At 44.9% G+C, this 17,608-nt stretch overlaps 1 protein-coding gene across 5 annotated transcripts in view; it reads left to right on the forward strand.

Moving 5' to 3' along the window:
* The first annotated feature begins 1,306 nt into the window (after positions 1–1,306).
* The window catches only part of RPS24 (ribosomal protein S24), a 253,575-nt gene continuing 237,273 nt past the window's right edge, over positions 1,307–17,608 (forward strand). The window contains exons 1-7 of one of the 5 annotated variants that reach the window (XM_075257992.1): positions 1,307–1,376; positions 3,200–3,265; positions 3,515–3,724; positions 4,513–4,623; positions 7,462–7,479; positions 10,517–10,540; positions 11,858–11,932. In XM_075257992.1, the coding sequence (XP_075114093.1) occupies positions 1,374–1,376; positions 3,200–3,265; positions 3,515–3,724; positions 4,513–4,623; positions 7,462–7,467 (396 nt within the window). In that variant the 5' untranslated portion in view covers positions 1,307–1,373 and the 3' untranslated portion in view covers positions 7,468–7,479; positions 10,517–10,540; positions 11,858–11,932. Of the gene's footprint in view, positions 1,377–3,199; positions 3,266–3,514; positions 3,725–4,512; positions 4,651–7,461; positions 7,480–10,516; positions 10,541–11,857; positions 11,933–17,608 lie in introns of those variants that run through there. The other 4 variants (XM_075257993.1, XM_075257990.1, XM_075257991.1 and 1 more) reach the window with 4 other exon arrangements.

The following is a 17,608-nucleotide window of genomic DNA, read 5'->3' on the forward strand; positions in this document are numbered from 1 at the left end:
GTTACGTTAGGTTCAGCCTAGTGCGCTCTGTTGTTTGGGTTTGTCAGGTGTCCACTGCTTCAATGGTGCATGCACACGATGTAACGCGGAACTGATTCCTGCACGATAACTCGTGTAAGGATCAGTGCTGCAAAACAGAATCCCATTGATTTCAATGTGTTACGTGCGCTAAACACAACCCATTGAAGTCAATGGGATTCTGTTTTGCAGCGCTGATCCTTACACGAGTTATCGTGCAGGAATCAGTTCCGCGCTACATCGTGTGCATGCGCCCTAAAACTGAAGGCATCAGAGGAAAAAAAAGTCCTCCAAGTAGTACTTTTTCCTGTGCTGATTTTTGACAAGAGACGGATTTTGTAATGGTTTTTCAAAGTGTCTGATATATTTTGGATTGGTTGGTTGGCTTGGATTCTGTCTTGTCCTGTGCACAGTTTTGCATACTGAAGAGGTTGTCCAGGCAATTCATTTTATATTTTATAGGACAGTGGATTGAAAAAAGAAACCAAAAATCATACTCTCCTATCCCCGATGAGCCGGTGGTCTCTCAGCACAGTCCAGTCCTTAAACTGAACTTCTTAAGTTTACTCAGCCATCACGTATGGCTGGGACCGCCGTCACACGTGAACACTGGACTGTGCTGGGAGGAATTGGAGCACCGGGGTAACGAAAGTATGATTTATTTAATTTTTTTTTCATTGGCCCATCTTATTTATAAATGGTTATACATTTTTGCCTGGACAACCCCTTTAAGCCTCATTTTCAACCAATCCCTGCCAGCTATTGGATGGATGCATACCTATGTGTACATGCACAGATCTATGTATATGTATAGTGGAGCTGTGCTGGTTTTCCTGTATTCCTACTTATTAATGTCCCTCCATTCTAGCCTGTACTGTAGTAATGAAACTAGAACGCAGCTGTTATAGGGAGGATCTACAATGTACAACTCTATGCTACACACAACCCATAGACCAGGGGTAGGGAACCTTTGGCTCTCCAGCTGTTGCAAAACTACAACTCCCAGCATGCATACTTGATCTGCTGTTCTCGGATCTCCGATGGAAGTGAATGGAGCATGCTGGGAGTTGTAGTTTCACAGCAGCTGGAGAGCCGAAGGTTCCCTGCCATAGACGATACTGCCAGAGTTCTGCGCTTGGGAACGCCCCCAAAGGAAGTAGCCGCTCTGCTCCGCCGGAAGTGCACACTCTCTCTTCTGGCTGGGCGGAGACTACGCTATGATTGACGTACGATCCAACCAGTAGGTGGCTCGCGCTACCTCTCGCAGCCGCGCCCACTTCCTGTGAATCCTACGATATGATTGGCTGACAATTCCTCGATCTTTCTTTCCTTCGTCCCTGTGAGACGGTACCAAGATGGTGAGTGTCCCCGCTCGTTCCTAATCTCTAATCCGTGGTGTATCCCGGCCATCCCGCCCCGCACGCCGATGATATTGCGCTGTGGTCATCTCTTTGCGGTTCTCCCGCCGGCCGCCTCATATATTTAACCTATTGCATGGAAAGGAGCTAAAGAAAAAGCTTGCCGTGTGAACTCCGCTGTAGTAGGCCTCCGGCTGCGGGCATGTTCTATCTACAGGGCTGTTCACACGTTTCCCTAGTAATCTGGCTGCACATAGCCGTGTGGTAGTAGTGCTGTCTCCCGCTGTGTCTGGGCCTGCACCGGTGTAGCAGAGCCGGCCATGTTTATTATCTCCGTGCAGTCACTATGGTAGATTGGGAGGTAATGATAGTGATCGCAGCAGTGGCCCTGAGTATCTGCACCCCCATACTGTGCAGTGTGATATATCAGCAGGATGGCTCCTCATGTATTGGGGTACAGAGGGCTCTCTGGTGGCAGTAGTGCAGCCTTGCATCATAGGGATATCCTATAGGGGTCTATGCTGGGGGTTTATGTATCCTATAGGGGTCTATGCTGGGGGTTTATGTATCCTATAGGGCTCTATGCTGGGGGGGGTATGTATCCTATAGGGGTCTATGCTGGGGGGGGGGGTATGTATCCTATAGGGGTCTATGCTGGGGGTTTATGTATCCTATAGGGCTCTATGCTGGGGGGGGTATGTATCCTATAGGGGTCTATGCTGGGGGTTTATGTATCCTATAGGGCTCTATGCTGGGGGGGGGGGGGGGTATGTATCCTATAGGGGTCTATGCTGGGGGTTTATGTATCCTATAGGGCTCTATGCTGGGGGGGGGGTATGTATCCTATAGGGGTCTATGCTGGGGGTTTATGTTGGTGCTTTTGGGGTTAGGAGGGTAAAGGAGTTGTCAGGTCAATGCTCATCCTTTGCTGCTACCTGCTGGTGTATGTTTGTGGTCTGCGGGGGGAACGTGGGAAGGTGGTGGTCCTGCTGTTAGTGCATGGGCTGTACATGGGTATATGTGGCTGAACGTGGTTACCCCATGTAATGTTATCCGCACACGTATGAATTTGGGGCCAGGTATTGTGGCAGGTTTTGCTCTTTCCATGGTAGTCACCAGCTTCGCTATTGGATGAGTTGTATAGGGACTATTGGCTCTAATGTGACCCTACCAATTGTGTGCAGACTTTCCCTGAACTTTAGAGGTTGTGGAAAGAAAAATACTGATCAGCTGCTGGGTTAGAGCTCCCCTACACTATACACTCTGTCCAAATCATCAAGTATTGTATTTGTAACTGTAGAATTAGGCCCCGTTCACATGGGGGATGGGATGGCGTATTTTGGTCCTGATTTTGCCGTGGGAAGCCGCATGAGAATAGGACCAAAACGTGCCTGTTGCGGCTTCCCGCTTCGGAGTAGGCTCAAATAAATGTACCTAGTTGGAGGGTGCTGCTGCGAGGCCACGGAATACGCCTTAAGTAAGGGCATCTCGCTTCTTTTTCCCCGCTATGCACGAAGCATCGGTCAGGCTTTTCTCTCGCAATAAATTTAGGGCTAAGTTCACGTCTGCGTTCGCGTTTTTGCTTGGGGTCCTCCTAAACGGAAACCGAATCCACTTAAAGCGGAAACCTGTGGACCTCCTAGATTATTTTTCTGTGAAATATGCGGAGACATAAGTGCTGATTGCATGACTTTAAGTGTAGAGGGAATCCCCATACAGACATCCAGCTCTGGTGTGAGCCCTGCCTAATACTCCGTGTGTGCCGCCATTGTGTCACTTGTCTACTGTTAGCCACTAACATTTACACTTCTATTTCTCTTTAGAACGACAGCGTCACCATCAGAACTCGGAAGTTCATGACCAACCGGCTGCTTCAGAGGAAGCAAATGGTAAGTTGACGTCTACCCCTGAAATCCTGCGGCACCTGCTTCATATTTCGTGGGCCTTACTACGTGACTGTCTTTATACAATGATTGTAAAGGATAGGGCTTAAGCTTCATAACTGATCAATGATGAGACGGATGGATCTAACGCCCCTTTGTGAAAGGATTGGTATTGAATCACGCCATATAGAAGTAAACTGAGCACCTATCCTGTATATAGTCACTGCTTCAAATTTGTATGCGTCTTCCCTTTAGGTCATCGATGTCCTTCATCCTGGAAAGGCTACTGTCCCCAAGACTGAAATCAGGGAGAAGCTGGCGAAGATGTACAAGACAACCCCAGATGTGATCTTTGTCTTCGGTTTCAGAACTCACTTTGGTGGTGGCAAAACTACCGGCTTTGGGATGATCTACGATTCTCTAGACTACGCAAAGAAAAACGAACCCAAGCACAGACTGGCCAGGGTAATTGATGGGGAGATAAAACTAGACTCTAAAATGGGCCTCCTGGTAGATACAGATGCAGTACTAAGAGGCATCATTCTGATAGCTCAATTTGAATGCCATTCTACTAACCCAGAGGTAGGGAACCATCCATCTCTCCAGCTGCTGTGAAACTACAACTCCCAACATGCTCCATTCACTTCCATGGGAGTGCCAAGAACAGCAGAGCAAGTAGGCATGATGGGAGTTGTAGTGTTGCCACAACTGGAGTGCCCAAGGTTCCCTGCCCCTGTACTAACCTATAGTATGCAGTGGAATTGTTAGAGGACCGTTCATGTCCTCTGGCACCCGTGGTATTATATACTACTATAAAGCTGACAGGGTGCTGAATTCGGAGCGCCTTCAGCTTGATGTGCGCCTTAATGGCTAATTCAGGCAAACTTATTACACTCACCATATTACAAGTGTAAATCCCATCCTGAATATTATTGTTTGTTATTTGTTCTATAGCACCATTAATTGCATGGTGCTTTACATTTTGGGGTTACATACAATACACAGAATATACAGGTAGATATAATACTAACAGTGACTGACTGGCACAGTGGGGTACAGGGCCCTGCCCGCAAGAGCTTACAATCTATGAGGGAAGGGGGGTAGAGACAGAACTGGTTTTTGGGGGAGTTGTCTGAGGACATCTCTTCTAAAAAGTACTGGGCCAGCCAGGGTGAGGGGCAGTGTTACTGGGCGAATCTCCAGTAGTTTATCATTTTTCTATACGTAACTTTATTTATTTTTTTTTTATCTAGCATGGTCTGTATGAGAAGAAAAAGACTTCCAGAAAACAGCGTAAAGAAAGGAAGAACAGAATGAAGAAAGTACGGGGTACAGCCAAAGCAAGCGTGGGTGCTGGTAAAAAGGTAAGCTCGAGACTTGATGGATTGTGACGCTAGGTTCACACCTGCGTTCGGGTCTCCGTTCTGTGGTTTCCGTCTTCTACATGCAAGAAGACAGAAGGTACAGACCGGGTGCGGCGGTGAGCGTTTTATGCTCTCCGCCGCGAAACCGTTTTTTTTTTTTTTTATCCGGACACAGAGTACTGCATTTCCGACTCTGTATCTGGATTAAAAATCCGGTTTCGCGGCGGAAAGCATAAAACACTCACAGCCGGACAGCTTTCTCACCCATTCAAATGAATGGGTGAGAGAATCCTGCAGGTTTCCGTCTCCTGCTCTATTTTATGCAGGAAACGGAAACCTGCAGAACGGACACCTGAACGCAGATGTGAACGAGCCCTGACCTCACTTTTCATTGCTACGGAGTCCAACTAATCACTCTCACGTTTCTTCCATTTATTGTCATTCTGATGTACAGAAGGTAACCTCTGCCATAGTTTAAGATGTAGAGTCTGCAAAGTCATAAGTCTTGCTGTGCCCCATAGAAATGTAGTGCTGAGAACCCCGGAGTCTAAAGCTACATTCACACGACCGAGCTACAAAACCCGCATGAAAAGGACTTTATTTATTTATTTAAAAGCTGTTTTTACAAAAAAAAAAGCTCCAAAAAAAGCTTCCTAATTAGGAAGCTTTTTTTTTCCGGTGCCAAAATAAGCCACACGTTATTTATGTGTGAACTAACCCTTACGCTATAGAGTCTTCTGTGAATATGGTTAAATAAAAGGACACGATCTGTCTTCTGATGGACCGCTAAAACTGCTCATGAAATGGTTATAGTCACATGAATTGATTTTAATGCAACCAATTTTTCACTGTCGTGTGAATACAGCTTAAAGTTTTCTGTCCCTTCGATAAGTGAAGGAGCGGATCTAGCAGTCTGCTTTGTAGTGTCTGTGCAAGAACGTCTTATAGTTCCACATTAATAAGGCTGTAGGCCATGGTGCAGACTTGGCTTTGCTTTTTACAGTTGTAAATGACATGGAGTTCTTTACACTTCTACTGCAGGTTTTTGGTGTAAACTGCACCACACAGGGACGGCTCTTTAACAAAACTGAGCTAAGCGATTGGCCTAAAGCTTTTTATCTTATAGATTGTTGCACTGCTGGGTGTGCCTATTGGCCTTCTCTTCTACATGGTGGATGGTGCCCACAGACTGATGGCATTCAGTTGTACCAGCCACGAACATGTAGAAACAAAACAGCGATGTCAAAGTGCACTCTACATCTGTATGGGAAAACTCATTAGCTGTTGGTATGAGCCAGAATACTGTTTTAGGCTAAGGCCCCTTGTGGCATCCCTCTGCAAAGTAGCGCTGCAGGAAAAACCACGGCATATGGCGAACTGCGGTGTTTATGCCACGTGGGGCCCCGGCCTTAAGTATGTTTGTTTAGTGGAATCGGCACTCTTCATCACTGCTGTTCAGAAGTTTACTAAAATCTATCCATAGTGTGATCATGTCAGGAGGTTTGGGATCACTACAACACCAGGATGACCTGATGCTGCCAAATTTTAGCTTTCTAAAGAGATCTTTGTCAAATACATTGTGCTACTAAGGTCTAAGTTACTAAGAGAGAGTGTATCAGGTATGACTGCACTGCTGGTTAATGTCAGAGCACTGAACTTCTATTGTGTAACAGCAAACTGAGGACTAAATGGCTTTAGAAGATCAGATTGGTGTTAGTGGTCCCACATCTAGTGACTGGTTCCCTTTAAAGGTATTCTATCATTAAAATCGTATTTTTTTTCTGCCTACTACATAGGAATAGCCTTAAGAAAGGCTATTCCTCTCCTACCTTTAGATGTCTTCTCCGAGCCGACGTTCAGTAGAAATCCCAGTTTTCGTCTGTATGCAAATGAGTTCTCTTGCAGCACTGGGGGTAGGCCTCCGCACTCAAACAGCACTGAGGCCGTTCCTGCGAGAGAATTCTCCAGCGCCGCCTCCATCTGGAATGGCCTCTCTATACGTCGTCTTCCGGCACTGGGTTCTGCGCATGCCTGCCGGCCACAAGAAAATGGCTTCTTACACTTACTGTGTAAGCGGCCATTTTCTTGTGGCCATTGGGCATGCACAGTCGGCTTTGCCCTAGGCCTAGAAGTTTGAATGCAGCTCCGGAAGAAGACTCGCAGAGAGGCCGTTCCAGAGGAAGATGGAGGTGGCGCTGGAGATTTCTCTTGCAGCATTGGGGATGCCCCCAGTGCTGTTTGTATGCTGGGGCCCGCCCTCAGTGCTGTGAGAGAACTCGTTTGCATACAGACGAAAACCTGGATTTCTACCGAACGGTGGCGTGGAGAAGACATCTAAAGGTAGGAGAAGAATAGCCTTTAAGTCTATTCCTACGTGTTAGGGACAAAAAAAAAAATAGATTTTAATGATAGGTTCCCTTTAAAGCCTCACCTTTCGGCCAGGTTCTCCATGTAACGTACTTTAGTCTGAGCCTTTAGTGTTTATACTGGGTTATGAGTCTTGGATGAAACCTTACTCTTAAAGGTGTTATGTGTGAAATATGGTGCCAGAGAACCAAAGTGGCAGCGGGGGAGGCAGAATGCAGGGACTCGTCTCCCTGTTGTGCAATTCAAACTAAGAATTGGGGAGAGGGTATTAGCCTATCCTATACAGTTCAGGAAATGCACTAAAAGTTGTATTTTTCCCTACACAACCCCTTTAAATCTCTCTCCTTTAATTGTGACTGTTCTCTCCTCCTATTGGGTGCTATTAGTTTCTGGTTGTAACCCTAGCTTGGTTCATGTTCTCTATTGACTTTCTGCCTTTTTGTTCCTCACTTTCTTGCCACCCTTCTTCAGAAATGAAGTGATCAGCAGGTATAGTGACTGCATGAGTGTGACCGCTATCCCAACGTTGCGCTTCACACACAGTCCTATTTTCGTTTGGCATGTATTTACCAGATCATTGTTTGTGTATTGGTGTAACGCCGTCACTTTATTTCTCAAATCATGCCGTGTAATCACATTGTGGGCAAGAGAACGGTTGTCTGGGTAAAGCCAATATTTGGCTGGGGGAGGTGGAGGAATAAACATACTCTCCTGTTCACAGTCTGGTCCTCCTGCTCCCTTCCGCTAAGGGTAAGTTCATTGGAGTTTTTTGGACCGGAACCTGAGGCGGAGGCCAAAAGCCGGGAAGCCGCGACTGAAAGCCGGTGCACTGCACCGACATCCAGCCGCAAACTCCGCTCTGCCTCAGGTTCCGATCCAAAAAAAAAACCCTGTGTGAACTTACCCTTATAGTAGCAGTCGGGTGGATCTGCCTACAAACCTCATCCACACCCTGGGGTGTTTTTTGGACAGATTTTGCAGTGGGATCCCTGGCAGAACAACTTATTACTCCCTTCCCCATCTGCTTTGGGAGGTTTGGGTGCATTCATTGGATGCTTATTTCCATCCTATTAATGACCTATTCAAATCAATAGGCTAACCATGAGACCATGAGTTTTTGGACAACCCTTTAGTGAAGACTCATTAATGTCTCGCGTGTTCTGTGTATAAAGCTATAACTAGTAAAGGTCTCTTGGGCTGTAGCTTAAAATTGTGATTTGCTGATAGTGTTGAACGAATAGTATTCGAATACCTCCAATCCCATAGGAGTGCATGGGAGCGACCAATCACGAAGGGGTTAAGCACCGCCAGCCGTCTTCAAGGCTATGGGAGCAAGGGATTCGAAACTAGGATTCGATTACTATTCGCTCAACACTACTTGCTGACCCTTGTCCTTGTATTCCCATGTACATGTTTTTTTTAAAAAAAAAAAAAAAGTACCGTATTTTTCGGACCATAAGACGCACTTTTTTTCCCCCAAATTTCGGAGGAAAATGAGGGTGTGCGTCTTATAGTCTGAATGTGGGTTTGCAGCATGGCCGCGCTACTGCCACCACTGGTTTTCTTCAGCGGCAGTAGCGTGGCAATCCGCAGGCCCCGGCAGCTAAGACAGTCCCCGGCATCTGCTGTAATAGACCGGCGGATGCCGGGGAGTGTCTTAGCTGCCGGGGCCTGCAGATTGCCGCGCTACTGCCACCGCTGGTTTTCTTCAGCGGCAGAAGTGTGACAATACTGCAGGCCCCGGCAGCTAAGACACTCGCCGGCATCCGTCGGTCTATTACAGCAGATGCCGGGGACTGTCTTAGCTGCCGGGGCCTGCGGATTGCCGCGCTACTGCCGCTGAAGAAAACCAGCGGTGGCAGTAGCGCGGCCATGCTGCAAACCCACTCCTCCACCGCAGGTCCCGACAGTCAGTTAGCCTCCCCCGGCCTCATACCTTTAGTGATGCAGGCCGGCTCCTGCACGGCGAGGCCGCAGGAGCCGACCTGTTCCGATGACAGCCGGCAGCCTAATGAAGGCTCCCAGGCCTGTCATAGATATATATTACTATCGCGGCTGGTCTATGACCCTCCGCGATAGTAATGTATAGAATCTCCCATAGACGGCAATACACTTGTATTGCCGTCTATGGGACTTGCAATCAAATGATTGCAGGTTCAAGCCCCCTAGGCGGGGGATATTAAAATAGTAAAAAAAAAAAAAAACCCTTAAAAAAATATAATAAAAAATAAATAAAAGTTCACCTCCTTTCCCTAGAATACATATAAAAGTATAACATTACTGTGAAACATATACATTAGGTATCCCTGTGTCTGAAAATGCCCGGTCTACACCTGGCCCCACAAAAAAAACGCCCTATACATCCCCGTACAGCTGCAGGGTCACCTGTCAATGTGGCCTTGCAGCTGTTCCAAAACTACAACTCCCATATATTAAATATTTTACCATTTTTTGCCTGAAAATTTTTTTTTCCCTATTTTTCTCCTCTAAAACCTGGGTGCGTCTTATAGTCCGAAAAATACGGTAGATACTTAAGTTAAACATTTTTGCATATATAAGTAATTAAACATTTAGCAGAGTTTTAAAGGTTTTCTCTAAGTAGTGTCGGTGTCCGATGCTAACGTTCGTGCAAAATCTTACGCGGACATTAGCATCGGACACTAGCTGTCAGACACCGACGCTAGTGTGAACGCCCCTTTAAAAATTTTATAGATTTTCTCCAACTTTCTAATTACTTATATTTGTAAAAATGTTTAACTTTTAATTATCTACAAATATAGATCTGATCATGTACATGGGAACACCCCTTTAAGTTCATTCTTAACCACACTTTTATTAGGTCACGCTAGGTTCACACCAGCATTTGGGGACTCGGTCCCACTTTTTGGGTGTAATAGTTGTCATAAGACTTTTCTTTCCACTGAGTTCAGTATAATATGGCGGAAACCTGTTGAACCCCTTTATAGTCTGTGGGGTTTGCAGGTAATCACTTTTTAAGCGGATAGGGGTTTTTGGAGGGTCCCCAAGTGGACTCTAAAAATGGAAGCCCAAATGCTAATGTGAACAGACGTTGTTGGGTTCACTCTTATGACCTTATGTAACAGTTATTTATTTATTTATTTTTAACATGTAATCAATTATTGATTTAAGTGCTAATTTATAAAACCGGTTTTCACCCCTTAATGTCCATTTCACTGCTTCCTTTCTGCCTGACTGGAAATGGCCGACACGTCATTGATTTAGCCAGTCATTGTGTCTGCACCAACTGGTTTTAGTGGTCACATGACTGACTAGGGTGTCATGGATTCCAGCTTGGCTTGAACAGGGATGAATATCTATCCATCCATATCTATCCTATCTATCTCCCTCATCCCTGGTCACACCAATAATATATAAATGTATATATATATTTTTTATTTTCTCTCTCAAACAACCCTGTATGAGTCTCTAAATTTTACACTTTGTCCTTTTATTCTTCTATACCACTAACTCTTTTTTCCCTTTTCTTTTCCTGCCACTTTCCCAGTGATTTTCAGGCTAGTATTTCCAGGTACTTCAGTAGCATGTCTGCATGAATACATTGCTTGTGCTCCTCCACATAAGACATTGTGGTGTTCTTTTAGCTTGTAATGCAGTTGTATGGCATTTCTTTCCAAATGGCCCCACCTAGAGACTGCCGTACAGTGTAAGAAATAGAATATTGTCCTGTAAGGCTGGTCTTATACGACCGTATTGAATGTACGGTCCGCAAGTTGCTGATCAGCAACATAGACACCGCAGATGTCCGTGTCCTGCCGCACTCGCACATAGAGTTCTATGAGCAAGTCCATGCAGTGCTGCAATTCACGCAGTTACGGACTTGTTCTATAAATTGCGGACCTCGATTGCGGCCTGGCCACACCACAGATAAAATATCTGGAGGTGTAAGAGGCCGCATTGAATATAATGTGTCCGCAATTGAAAACCTTCAATTGCGGACTTACATTACGGCCATGTAAGACCAGCCTAAGTGTATCAAAAATATTGTGCCACAATTTCTTATGGCCACATTGGCTTTTGATGTGGCCGTCTATGTGATCCACGCTTGTAGGCTAGCCGTGTAAAGGATGGTTATGCATGATATCCCAGATCTACATTGCATGATGAAACCAACGATCGTACTCTTATATTTTGACAAGTGAGCTTTGCTAAATCCTTGTAAATTTTCAGTGTACTTCTTTATTGCCTAAAGCGGGACCGAGCCGTAGCTTGAGACGTGGTCCAATGTTCCAATATCAATGATTTTGGGATAGTGTCCCTTCTCCTTTGGGTGTCGGTCCTGTTTTAGGTAACTAAGAATAAATGAGAACAGCGTGCATGTGATCTTAGTCTACCCTACCTTACCTTAAAATAATGTTGATGTCTGAGCCAAAACTCCTGCTTCTGGTACCCAATCTCTGATCCAAATTGCTGCCCCTCACACTTAATGAAAGTGAATGTGGCTGCGCAGGAGCCGGCCCTGTATTCCTGATGGGTTGCTATTTGCAATGAGAGCACATTTGCTGTCATATATATGATTTATTTTAATGAGAAATGGTGCACCTTGGCTACTCACTGCGCATGGAATTGTACGGCTGCTATTACGTGTGCAAACACCAATGACTGATTCTGACCAAAAAACTGAATCCTGCTATTTCTTAAATTGCACGTGTAACAGGAAAGTTAAATAATCAATAACATGTTGAATTAAAAAAAAAAATCAATAACGAGGCATATTCTTGATTTCTCAGATTTTCACCACGTCCCCCCAACAGCCACCTAGTAAATCTAAGCCGATGTAGAGACTTCTAGTATTCAGGATGTTAATTCTTTTACTTTTCTTTTGCAGAAGGACTAATGGACCCCAAGATCTCGATGAAAATTCTGCTTCAGTCCTGGATCTTGTAATAAAATGTATAAAAATCCATGGCTTGTGCATTATTTGTCCTTCCTTTTTCTTTTTTTTTTGCATTCAAAAAAAATAGCTCATGTCTTTGTGAAATGCTGATGCACCTCTAGGTTAAAAGGGTTGTCCCATAACAAGGATCCTATCTATACTGCTAGTTTATGTGGATTTAAGACTTTTCCTAAATGTATTGCTTTATCAAAGCTGCTTTATTTGGCCGCTATCTTAATTTATTCACTTTATTGTTTACACTTGGTTTTTATGGCCCCCTGGGCTCATCTGCTCAATTCCCAAGTGAGGTAGCTGCCTGCTCTCAGGGGAGGAGGGAGGGGCTGGGAGCAGCTCTGAGCTGTGTATGTCTGACAAGTAATGAAGCTTGTGAGAGCTCTGGTATTTCTGAACTCTGAATTATCAGCCGGTGTAATTGAATTTGGCTGATAAGGGCTGAGATAGGGATTCCGTTACCTCTGTATGTAATGCACTGACTCAAATCCAGCTCTGCTACATCAGCTTCTACATAAGCTGTATACTGTGGTAATGCATTTACAACCAATCCCTCATTACTGACTGCAAACATAGGAGAGGAAGTGAAACCCCGCCCACCAATGTGCCGAGAAATCCAGGAAGTGAAGAGAGCACAGAGCCTGCTCTTTGGTGAACAAGAGTTATGGGAATACCCCTTTAACTTTGATGCTATCCTTAAAGGGATCCTATCATTAAATCTTTTTTTTTTTTCTGCCTAACACATAGGAATAGCCTTAAAAAAAAGGCTATTCTTCTCCTAACTTTAGATGTCTTCTCCACGCCGCTGTTTGGTATATAATCTGGTTTTCGTCGATATGCAAATGAGTTACTCTTGCAGCACTGGGGGCATCCCCAGTGCTGTGAGAGAACTCTCTAGCGCCGCCTCCATCTTCTTTGGGAATGGGTCTTCTGGGGCTTCAAACTTCTAGGCAAAGCCAACTGCACATGCCCACAGGCCACAAGAAAATGGCCGCTTGCACGGTATTGTAAGCAGCCATCTTCTTGCGGCCTGCATTGCCTGAGGCCTAGAAGTTTGAAACCACCCCCGGAAGAAGACGTGAAGAAGATCCATTCCTGAAGGAGACGGTGCTGGAGAGTTCTCTTGCAGCATTGGGGACGCCTCCAGTGCGGAGGACCGCCACCCAGTATTGCGCGAACACATTTGCATACCGACAAAAAACAGATTATATACCGAAAGGTGGTGAGGAGAAGACATCTAAAGGTAGGAGACTAATAGCCTTTCTTAAGGCCGTTCCTACGTGGTAGTCACAAAAAACTTGAGTTTTAATGATAGGATCCCTTTAATTCACTAGAAGTAAGCAGAATCAATGACAGCAAGCAGAGATCTAGAAAACTGATGAATTGATTCAGAAAGTAAATTGTCCATTCTCTTTTACTGATAGGATGTTCAGGGGCCTGACAAGAGCTCCAAACTCTAGAAGATATAAAAGAAGTGCAGCACTTACTAAATAGATCAGCTTCTCATCAAGCCAATACCGCCTAGAACCCCCTTCTCTTTGAATTGCTGAATTTGGGCATCCAGAAAGTATATTCAGGAGATGGAGACGTCATCTTTACTTTTCTTCAAGGTTTAGTTATCTGTTTGGTGCACCTGAGGGATGGCTGAACCTATTGGAGTACCAGTTATCCCACGAGGTCACTGCACATTGGGACTGGGCAATCTTTATACTAGAATGGCAACCATAAGAGAGGATGTTGCTTTGGTAGATGTACTAAAAAGCAGGATATTCATATAGATTTAATGTGGGATATCTCACCAGCAAAATTGACTTTAATGCAAAAAGGTATGTTCACTATGTCACTAACCGTTCCTGCAACGGCATAGATGTGGTTTTGTTGGTTGTTGTGTCCCACTAAGTAGTACATAAGAGGCACATTGCTTCTGAGCGTGATGGTAACCTGTGTAGTGAGGTTCTAATTATGACATTAACCATGTATAAGGTTATTTATTACATAAAGTATACATAAAAAAAATACACAATTACATTAAAGAGCAATACATACATAGTGGGTTGAAAAAGACTAAAGGTCCTTTGAGTTATCGAGCTGTTTTATACATCTAAAACCCCATGTTGATGCTGAAGAAAGCAAAAAACCACTCTTAGGGTGCATTCAGACTACGTAACGCCGGGCGTGTATGAGAGCCGTACACGCCGGCATTACGGCAGACTGCCGAACACTTCCCATTCACTTCAATGGGAGCGCTCGTAAACGCCGCTGTTACGAGCGCTCCCATTGAAGTGAATGGGAAGTGTTCGGCAGTCTGCCGTAATGCCGGCGTGTACGGCTCTCATACACGCCCGGCGTTACGTAGTCTGAATGCACCCTTATAGGCGCAGAGCAAAATCTCCATGAGGTTAAGGCCACATGTAGCAAGGCCAGCGGAAGAATAACACAATTCTAAATATGCCTGTGGTTTTTTCACTGCTTTGGGTCACACAAGCAAACAAAAGGTAAGTATGACACTTAGTGGTTCAGGAAGACAGAAAAAAATGGACTGTAAAATTTACAAAAAATATTTATTTATTTATATCTTGACATCATCATTAATATTTATTTATATCTTGACATCATCATTAATATAAGAAAGGGACATACAAGAAAGGAATAACGTACAATAACTACGGGTCAGTAGAGTGCCAGGATGGATTAAATCCCTGTTCATGCTATGACACACCATAAGAAAGTGGACTATAATTCTAATGAGTATAATGCAGAAGTGCAGAGTCACTGCACAAAAATGCATAAAAAAATTAGCAGTACAAAACATGGAATACAGCTATGTTCAGGGAAAATATCCAGATGGAGCATGACAAAGCTTACCCATGTTAATAGTGTGACAACCGCACGAAACAGAGAAAGGCACCTACTGCCCGGACGCTTGTCGTCGGGGTGGAGTCAACACGTAGGATTAGCCTTAAAGGCTATTCTCCTACCTTTAAATGTCTTCTTCGTGCTGCCATTCGGTAGTAATTCCGGTTTTCTTTGGTATACAAATGAGTTCTCTCGCAGCACTGGGGGCGGACCCCATCGCTTAAACAACACTGGAGGCGTCCCCAATGCTGCGAGATAAATCTCCAGTGCGGCCTCCATCTTCTTCTGAAACGCCCTCTCTCTCTGCGTCCTCTGTCCTGGGTTTCAATCTTCTAGGCCTCGGTCAGAGCAGACTGAGCATGCCACAGCTATAAGACAAATAGCCTGATGTGTTATTTAAAGAGGACCTTTCATGGGTTTGGGCACAGGCAGTTCCATATACTGCTGGAAGGCCGACTGCGCTGAATTCAGCGCACTGTCGACTTTCACAATCTGTGTCCTGGGTGAAGAGCTAGCGGTCCTGGTACCATAGCTCTTTACCGTCAGAAGGGCGTTCCTGACACTGTCAGGAACGTTCTGTACAAGCAGCGCCTATCATGCTGTACAGTGTGAGCGGGGAGGAAAGCCCCCTTCTTTCTGCTCACAGTGCTCGTGCATGGACGAGTATTATCGGAGGGGGCGTTCCTCCCCACTCACACAGTACAGCGCTATTTACAGTGTCAGAAACACCCTTCTGACTGTAAAGAGCTACGGTACCGGGACTGATCGGGAAAGCTGTTTCCAGCAGTATATAGAACTGCCTGTGCCCCAAACCATGAAAGGTCCTCTTTAAGCTCTGTAATGTCAGAAAGGTGGTGTCAGGCAGGGGGTGTGATGCAGAGCTCCAATCAGAGGCAGCCACTGTCAGAGCTCAGAATCACACCCCTTGCCTGCCCCTGCCTGACACCGCCCTCCTGACAGTACAGAGCCTAAATTGTGCAGCAGACACCATAACAGCATTCATTGCTCAGGAATGGTGAGGGCTAGATAAAAAAAAAAAAAATTCTGACTGTGCTGTAACCAGTGGTGCAACCCCTATTAATTGATGTAAGAGCTGTACTTGTTGGAGGTGGTAGAAGGTCCTTCTTAAGTAAATGGTGCATCTATTGGATTACCTAAAGGTATGATGGTGGTCAGTATAACGTAACCTACAATGCACTGTGGCTGGTTTGATATTGAGAGGTTTTTTTGGTGACAGATTCGCTTCACAAATTTTCTTCATAGTAAAATCCTAGTACATAATGTTTGTAGGGCATTTGATTCTGCCATCTAGTCTCTCTGTATCTAGTACGCCTGTCTGCTCTTAGTGGTTTTCATGTAAATAACATAAATTTGAGGCGCAATCTTCAGCTTCCATATTATATTTGCAGTGTGAGCAGTGCCGCTGCAGTGAGTCCAGTGAGCACTAGGTGGCGCTGTAGGAGCAGTCTTGTGTTATTCGCTTTGTGTGGCGTCTCCAGCAGTAGGTGACATCTGGTAATTAATGGTCTCAGATGTGAATCCTTTTCTCTCCAGGCAGCAGCTGCTTTGCTGGGTGTCTGTGGCGCAGGAGACCGGAGACGTCCGCACTGCGAAGATTTTCCTTTTATTTGTTTTGCTTGGTTCTTGGTATCTTTTTAGCCTTTTAGGAAATGATTAATATTCATTAGCTAATGCACATTGCTCATTTTTTGGCATCACGAATGAATAAAGCGTCAATGAAATCCACAACTCAGTTTGTACGACACATATCTTTAACTATTTGATGATCAGCCCGGCTTTTACACACGTCTAACCTTATGGGCCTGACTCGGATCTCGCTATCTATTTGTAAAGCAAATCAGAGTTGTCCCATCTGCCACAGACACAACATTCATTAATCTTGGGCAAGCAGCAATATTGCATTGTGGAAGTGCGGCTGCCGAAGTGTCAGGAAATCGCAGCTGTGCTCAGTCTCAATCACAATCCCTTTAAACATGAGGTTTGGAAGTTCAACTTCAGGCTCATCCAAATACTTTCACTTGATCGCAGGATTATCTGTTAATCTCCTGGTGCCCCAGCTTTCCACCTTAAACTGTGCGGTGATTTAATCTGTGTCCTTCATCTCTGCAGACAGAGGATTCCTTGTGCTGAGGTGGGCCGATAGGTGACTGTATTGTATTAGGACAGGACGTTGTGTCGTACCGTAGATTATATGATGATATTGCTTAAGATCGGATTGGAGGAATAAATTGCATTCTTGTTCATTGTATTAAATATGAATATTTGATTTATACTGTTTAAGGCCCCGTTCACACGGGACGCGGTATGGCGTATTTTGGTCCTGATTCTGACATGGAAAGTCGCGTTCCACCAGGGAATGGAGTGGTGGTGACGCAAGTGCACTGGTGCTGTAGTCACAATGAGGCTTTAGGGCGACACTCAGACTCCCGTTTTACTGGGGCACACAGTAGTCAGGCTTCCAACAATCACCCACGTGTCCTGCGGATACAGAAAATTGCATGTCCTGTGGATGGGGATAAACGTACTTAACAGCACAGCCCATTTAAGTTTACAAGTTTAGGAAGGAGATCTCTATGGCTGTAATCATACATGCAGTTTTTTGAGGCAGAGGTTGATCACAATGGGAGGAAAAGTATAAATAAAAGACCTACTGAGTGTATATTTTATATTATCTCCTGTGTTTGGCCAACAAAACAACTTTCAGCCTGAAGCCTGTTAGAAAACCTGAGGCATTTGCTGGAAGATCCAACCACGTATGGGGAATATGCACAGATAAGGGGTTAATACATGACTTGCCCTTTTTTTTTGCAGATG

The sequence above is a fragment of the Leptodactylus fuscus genome, chromosome 10 (genome assembly GCF_031893055.1).
Source record: "Leptodactylus fuscus isolate aLepFus1 chromosome 10, aLepFus1.hap2, whole genome shotgun sequence".
In the NCBI taxonomy this organism is placed as follows: domain Eukaryota; kingdom Metazoa; phylum Chordata; class Amphibia; order Anura; family Leptodactylidae; genus Leptodactylus; species Leptodactylus fuscus.